Here is a 7,785-nt window from a genome sequence, read left to right on the forward strand (position 1 = left end):
CGTTGTCGTCGTCGTCATCCATAACTGCCTTCTATCTCGACACGTACCTCGACGGCAGTGGCGGCACTAGCACGACTACGTAGTCGGCCGGCAACCTACCAAAGTCACAAGCAAGCAGCGAGGCTTAGGGTTAGGGATTGAGATGGCTGACTGGTGGTGAGAAACTGAGGAAGAGTGAGTGAGTGACATACCTGCCAAGCCGGAGCCCGGAGCCGGAGACGAGGGTAAAGTGCACGACGACGGACGACGCGAGAGGGAGAGCCGGAGAAGAGGAGATTAGGGTTAGGGTTAGGGATTGGGATGGCCGACTGGAGAGAGAGCCGGAGAGGCACTTATCTGCCAAGCCGTAGCCCGGAGCCGGAGACGATGACACAGGACGGCGGGAGGGAGAGCCGGAGTCCGGAGAGCGGAGATTAGGGATTTAGGGTTAGGGATTTGTGATTAGGGTTAGGGATTTCACCGATGCAGAGCCGGAGCCTAGAGAGCGGCGCCGCACGGAACGGATCCGGCAGAGACTACGGCGACGGGCGACGGTGAGGCGGTGAGCAGCAGGCGGAGCGAGCAGCGACGGAGAGGTCGAGGGCGAGAGGCGACTGGCGAGCGAGACCGCGAGAGGGAGAGAGCCGAGCGAGCGGACAACAGAGAGACCGAGAGAGTGAGAGACGGAGCGGGGAGTGGGGCCAGCCGCGCAGCCACGAGTGGCTTATGCCCCGGCGCTCCGCTACGCTGTCGCCTGCCGCTCCCGGGACCGGGCCGGTACGTGCCTGCCGTTTTTAGGCGGGCCGGGCCGTGCCGTCCGACGGGCGTAGCCGGCAGCCCAAACACGGCCTGGTGGAATGGTCCGGGCCGGCCCGGGCACGCATCCAGCCGTGTCGGGCCGTGCTTGGGCCGGGCCAAAAAAACCGGGCCGCGTGCCGGGCCACCGGGCTGCATGCTCATCTATAGCGACGACACCAAATATTCCGTGAACATTAGAACTAATAAATACTGGACACAAACTTGGCGAGTTATTTGGATAAAACACCAAGCAAAAGCTTCGGTTATCGTAGTCGTAGGACATGGAGTGTGCAGGAGGAGCTAGCAGGACCGAGGCGATGGTACTACTCCGTACTCCGTAGATGACAATGATATGACAGAACGAGGAAAAAACGGCCAAAATAATGAATGAAATCGAAGCTGCTGACCACCTCCATCTCACTACAATCCGCGTACGTCACAGGTGATCTCTTACTTGGACGACCACGAAGAGAAAAAGTAGGCGGACGAAGAGGAGGAGGCCCGGTTGGTGTCGGTCACCGGTGCTGCCATTGTCGGCATGGCATCGGTGAAGCTCGGCCGCGGCGGTGGGGGGTACGCGGCCAGGACACCCAGCGGCGGTAGCTTCCTCATCGCCGACAGCGGCGGCGAGAACCCGCGGGCGTCCTCCTCGCCGTACCCGTACGCGTCCGCCTCCTCCGTGATCCCGAGCGGCGACGGCGGCGTGTCCCCGCCGCCGGGGGCGGCCGCGGCCCGGTCGTACACCGGGTTGGAGATGCACATGAACCCGTCGCCGCCCCCCGACGAGCCCGACGACGGCGTCGGCGGCGACCACCGCCACACGGCGCCCTCCAGCCTGGGGATGGCGAGGAGGAGGTCCTTGGTGCAGGGCGCGTGCAGGACGCCGTGCGCGTAGTAGAAGGGCGGCGTGCCGGCGAGCGCCGTCGTGGCCGACGACGACGCGGCGTCGGCGCGCGCCGGGGACGACGCCGCCAGCGACAGGCCGAGGCCCAGCTTCGACCGGGACGCGTCGGCGCGGAGCCGCCGGCGCCGGAGGTGCGCGCAGATGAGGTCCGCGAGGAGGAGCACCAGGATGGTGAGGAAGATGGCCAGGCTGAGCGCCACCGTGACGCTCACCGCCACCGCCAGCCTCGACATGCCGTCCGTGAACATGGCTGGCTGGCTGGCGCCGGGCGCCAAGCGGAGTGGTCGCGGTGCGGGAGCGGGAAAGTGTTTGGGGGAGTGTTTGGGGGAGTGGGACGACTGCTTGAGGTCGCATCAGAAGACAAAAAAGGCTAGGCTATCTAATCCAGCCGTTGATCAACTTCCCCGTCGCGCTTCCCGAGGCGAGTTACTTCGAAAAGCTAGACCCCCCGGTCCCGGTACGACTAGCGTGTGCTTTGTCTCAAAACCAGCAGCCACTCGTCAGCGTCTGAGCCCTCACAGTGGCAACCGGGTCCCGGGCTCCCGCCTCCCGGCCCGTGTGGGGCAAACATGTCAGCCGTGAGCTGGTGAGTGAGAACTGAGAAGCGAGGACTGTAGATAAAGCGCAGCGTCGTTCTGTCGCAAATGCTGGAAGACGGGCGGGTTTTGGCGGGCGGGAAGGCGGGGCGTTGATGTGGTCACTGTCGCAAATGCTGCACTGACCGCACGAGTAGTCATCCGTTGAGGTATATGTCCGTATGTGTAGTACGAGGGGAAGTGGAGATGTAGACCGTTCCTCTGTGCTCTAGACGACACGTTCCTAATCCTATGGCATGATTGCCAGTTGGCGAGGTCATATCATTGGTCAGCTCGTGTATCCGTCTTTTCCCGTATAGTTTTCAGAACTTTAATTCAGTGGAACCTAACATAGACCATGTATGTTTGGTTTATTTAGTCTAGGAAATAAAGTTTAGTAAGGGGACTAAAGTTTAGTTCCTAACATATTTTTCTAGGGACTAAAATTAGTAAGAATATACTAAGACACCGTTTGGTTAGATGGACTAATCTTTAGTCTCTGGTTTTTAGTCCGGTTTAGTCTCCATTTTGCCAAACGAAAGGACTAAAGTATGGACTAATTTGTTTTAGTCTCTAGTCCCTCATATGGGTGCTAATAGAGACTAAAGGGCAATATTTACTTCAATTACCCTTGCTATAAAATTGGTGTCAAACAAAAAAGGGACATTTTAGTCTTTATATGTTGCATTTAATATATTTAGAATCTGTTTAGTCCCTACAACCAAATAGGATAGTGACTAAAATTTAGTCCATGGACTAAACTTTAGTCCTAGGACTAATGGAACTAAACGGGGCCTAAATGACTTATAAGAAGACTAAAATGACCTTTAACATTCTCCTGCTATTAGTATAATTGAATTAAATGAGGGGCAAGTGTGAAATTAATATGGTTTAGTCTCCTTTAGCCACATCTTGAGGGACTAGGGACTAAAGCAGTTTAGTCCCTGTTTTAGTCCTACCGTTTGACAATTTATGAACTAAATGAGACTAAAATGAAGGGACTAATCTTTAGTCCCTCAAACCAAACGGGGCCATAGTCCAATCAATGCAGAACTTTAATCAGTTATAAATTGATGAGAGTAATGTATGTCTCCTTATTTTTAGGAAAATTATAATAAGCTTATGTAAGTAGGCTATAGGAGATAGATTTATGGTAATGTGAAAGAAAAGGGAAATAAAGAGAGAGAAAATGAGTTGCTCACTATAATACAACTAAGAGGAGGCTCCACACGAACTTCAATATTCCCTACGAGATAAAGAAGTGTACCAAATGTTAAACATACAACTTTTAGCTTGTTATATATGACATGACAACATCATAAAGCCTGTCATAGGTTATATTATTAACCTTGCTCTGACACAGATAAAGATATTGTCGGCGTTTCGACCCCGGGGGGTCCCTGGACCGACGAGTAAATTGTCGCCGCGTGTCCCAGCCCAGATGGGTCGGCGCGAGACAGAGCACGAAGGGGGGAAAACAAGGAGACAGGCGTAAAGGGGAAACCCGCGGCCTTCGTGTTTATCCTGCGCCCAGGTCGGGTGCGCTTGCAGTAGGGGGTTACAAGCGTCCGCGTGGGAGGGAGCGAGAGGCTTGCACGCGTCGTCCCGTCCTCTCCGCGCGGCCAACCCTCTCGTACGAGTGCCCTGGGCCTTCCTTTTATAGGCGTAAGGAGAGGACCCAGGTGTACAATAGGAGATGTAGCAGTGTGCTAACGTGTCTAGCAGAGAGGAGTTAGTGCCCTAAGTACATGCCGTCGTGGCAGCCGGAGAGGTTTTGGCACCCTGTTCATGTGATGTCGTGGCCGTCGGAGGAGCGCTGAAGCCTTGCAGAAGGACAGCTGTCGGGGCTGTCGAGTCCTTGCTGACGTCTCCTTGCTTCCGTAAGGGGCTGAGAGCCGCCGTCGTCATGGAGCACGCGGGGCGCCATCATTATTTGTTTACTGGGGCGAGCCAGATGGGACGCCGGTCTTATTCCCCGTAGCCTGAGCTAGCTAGGGATAGGGTAATGATGGCCCCCTGTGACGTGGTCGGTCCGAGCCTTGGGTCGGGCGAGGCGGTGGCTCCTCTGAGGTCGAGGTCGAGTCTGTCTTCCGAGGTCGAGGTCGAGTCCGAGCCCCGGGTCGGGCGAGGCGGAGACCATCGCCTAAGGACAAGGCTGAGTCTGAGCCCTGGGGTCGGGCGAGGCGGAGTTCGTCGTCTTCTGGGGCCGAGCCCGAGTCCGAGCCCTGTGGTCGGGCGAGGCAGAGTTCGTCGTCTTCTGGGGCCCAGCCCGAGTCCGAGCCCTGGGGTCGGGCGAGGCGGAGTTCGTCGTCTTCTGGGGCCGAGCCCGAGTCTGAGCCCTGGGGTCGGGCGAGGCGGAGTTCGTCGTCTTCTGGGGCCGAGCCCGAGTCTGAGCCCTAGGGTCGGGCGAGGCGGAGTTTCCTATGGCGCTCGAGGCCGGACTTGGCCGCTGTCAGCCTCACTCTATCGAGTGGCACAGCAGTCGGAGCGACACGGGCGACGCTGTCTTCTTGTCAGGCTGGTCAGTGGAGCGGCGAAGTGACTGCGGTCACTTCGGCTCTGTCGACTGAAGGGTGTGCGTCAGGATAAGGTGTCAGGCCACCTTTGCATTAAATGCTCCTGCGATACAGCCGGTTGGCGTGGCGATCTAGCCAAGGTTGCTTCTCGGCGAAGACTGGGCCTCGGCCGAGCCGAAGGTGTGTCCGTCGCTTGAGGGGGTCCTCGGGCGAGACGTGAATCTTCTGGGGTCGGCTGCCCTGGCCCGAGGCTGGGCTCGGGCGAGGCGAGATCGTGTCCCTTGAGTGGACCGAGCCTTGACTTAATCGCACCCATCAGGCCTTTGCAGCTTTGTGCTGATGGGGGTTACCAGCTGAGATTAGGAGTCTTGGGGGTACCCCTAATTATGGTCCCCGACAGTAGCCCCCGAGCCTTGAAGGGAGTGTTAATACTCGCTTGGAGGCTTTTGTCGCACTTTTTTGCAAGGGGACCGGCCTTTCTCGGTTGCGTTTCGTTCCGGTGGGTGCGCGCGGGCGCACCCGCCGGGTGTAGCCCCCGAGGCCTCGGAGGAGTGGTTTGACTCCTTCGAGGTCTTAATGCATTTCGTGATGCTTCGGCCGGTCTGGTTGTTCCCTCATGCGAACTGGCCGTAGCCCGGGTGCACAGTCGAGTCCCAAGTTCTCGGGCTGGTATGTTGACGTTGTCAACGGTTTGGCCGGAGCCGAGTTTGCGAGAGCAGCCCCCGAGCCTCCGCACAGAGCGAGAGGACGGTCAAGGACAGACTCGACTTTTTTACATACGCCCCTGCGTCGCCTTTCCGCAGGAGGAGGGGGAAAGCGCCATGTTGCCCTCGGAGGGCGTCGAACATGGTGTCTCCAGTGAGTTGCTAACGGGTAATCCGAGTGGATGCCCGTGCCCCATTTGTTAGGGGTCGGCTAGTGGCCCGGAGGCGCGCTCCAAAAGTACATGTAGGTGATTTGCCGGACCCGGTCCCCTTTTGACGGGGTTCGAGGGCTCGATGCCTCCCTCTGGTGGGATTCCGTTACAAAATCGTTCCCGTTGGTCTTGGAAATGTCCTAGGGTACCTCGGGAGCGTAGCCTGAGCCTTGGTTATGTATCGAACGTACCCAGGGTCATCCCTCGCTCTGCGTCTGAGGCGGCTGTTGAACCCTTCGGGGGCCAGCCTACGAACCCCTGATTATAGGTGTACATTTGGGCCGGGCCTGGTGGGCCGGCCCGAAGCACGAAAAAAAACACGGCCCAGGCACGGCACGACCCGAAATAATTTAGTGTCGGGCCGGCACGGCCCGTTATATCGGGCCGGGTTTGGGCCGAGGTCACGGCCCATGGGCGGGCACGAGCACGGCCCGTTTAAGGCAGGCACGAAATGGCCCATATAGAGGCACGAAAAGGCCCATATATTTATTAAAACCACACTTCATTCCACACTTTCATATACTTGATAAAGAACACAAAGCTAGAGATAATGCTAGTTAAATGTTTTTTTGTAGCTTTGAATTAGAGTGTGTGATGTAATTTTGCTTTTGTTATGAATATTAGACAATAAACTGAACTTACGAACTTTGTATAGAGCTGATTATACTCCTTTTCCTTCTAACAAAATGATTTATAAACGAGGTAGTCATTGCATAGCTGTGGTAACTTTAATACAAATATTAAGTTTGATTTTGTTCACATTTATTTGTCTTATCTTTTATTTGTTTTATTATTTTTTTGAATTTAGGGCTCTAATGTGAATTTTGGGCAAAAAACTGAATTTCAGGCCAAAAATTGAATTTCGGGCCGTAATGTGAATTTCGGGCTTTTATAATTTCGGGCCGCCCGAAATGAGCCCGACACGTTTAAGCAATTACGGGCCGGGCCATGGGCCGACCCGGCACGGCCCGAAATTCAAACGGGCCGGGCCGGGCCGAAATTCAAACAATACGGGCCTTTTCGGGCTTGGGCCGGGTCGGGCCGGGCCGGGCGGCCCGAATGTACACCTATACCCCTGATTAGTAGTGGGCGCGGAGCCCGAGTGGCCTGAGGCGGCCATTGAACCCTTCCGAGGGGCCGGCCTTCGAACTTTTGACCAGTAGTGGGCGCGGAGCCCAAGTGCTCTAAGGCGACTGTTGAACCCTTCCGAGGGGCCAGCCTTCGAACCTCTGATCAGTAGGGGGGCTCGGGGCCCGCTTCCTTCGCGGAGAAGGATCCCTTTTGGGGTGTCCCCTTTCCCGGTCCCTGTTGTAAGAGAGAGAAAGAGGAAGAGGAAAAGGATACGAAATCGAACGACGTGGCGCACCTTTTTTGACGCGGTCATTATGGCGGAAGCGAAGCGTCGCCTGCTTCGCTTGCCAAAGGTGCCGCCTGTCCTGCCGCAGAGTTAATGCGACAGGACGAGTGGTTCGCGGGGCAGCCATTGTGCGTGCGCATCACGACGGATGACCTGGAGGCCCTTGTTGCCGAGGGTTTGCTTCGCCCTCTCTCCGGTGGCTCGCAGCCGGAGTGGATGGCCCCTCCAAGCGGAGTCGCCCCGTCCCCGCCGCCGGGGTATGTGCTGAGCTTCGTTTCCTTCCACGAGCAGGGGTTCGGAGTGCCGGCAAGCCGTTTTATGCGAGCGATTCTCCATGTCTACGGGGTGGAGCTGCACAACCTCAGCCCCAACTCCATCTCGCAAGCCGCCATCTTCGCGGCGGTTTGTGAAGGATACCTGGGGATTGACCCTCACTGGGACCTGTGGACCCATCTCTTCTACGCGGAGCTTTTTGCCTCGCCGACGGGGGAAAGAAGGGTCCGCATGGCGATGCGGGCCGGTGGCTGCATCCTCCAGCTGAGACAGGGGCGGGCGCCGCAGTACATCCCCGCCATCCTCGCGTCTTCGAACAAAGGGTGGCAGCGCCGGTGGTTCTATCTCCGAAATGGCGACGGGAGGCTCCCGTCGTTTTCTCAGTGAGTGGTGACCGCCGCCGCCGACAACTGGCGCTACGGGACCCCGCGCGACAGACAGAAGAATCTCTAGCCTCTTCTGAAGGC

The 7,785-nt window shown here is 57.1% G+C and overlaps 1 protein-coding gene across 1 annotated transcript; it reads right to left on the minus strand.

Moving 5' to 3' along the window:
- Nucleotides 1-1,010: 1,010 nt before the first annotated feature.
- On the minus strand, nt 1,011-1,972 carry LOC100278208 (uncharacterized). Its single transcript, NM_001374036.1, has one exon. The coding sequence runs from the start codon at nt 1,927-1,929 to the stop codon at nt 1,228-1,230; it is 702 nt and encodes a 233-aa protein (NP_001360965.1). The 5' UTR covers nt 1,930-1,972; the 3' UTR covers nt 1,011-1,227.
- Nucleotides 1,973-7,785: the final 5,813 nt, after the last annotated feature.

This window comes from Zea mays, chromosome 2 (genome assembly GCF_902167145.1).
Source record: "Zea mays cultivar B73 chromosome 2, Zm-B73-REFERENCE-NAM-5.0, whole genome shotgun sequence".
Lineage (NCBI taxonomy): Eukaryota > Viridiplantae > Streptophyta > Magnoliopsida > Poales > Poaceae > Zea > Zea mays.

Coding starts and splice junctions, on each gene's coding strand:
- LOC100278208 (NM_001374036.1), bottom strand. CDS start 1,929: ATGTTCACGGACGGCATGTCGAGGCTGGCGGTGGCGGTGAGCGTCACG.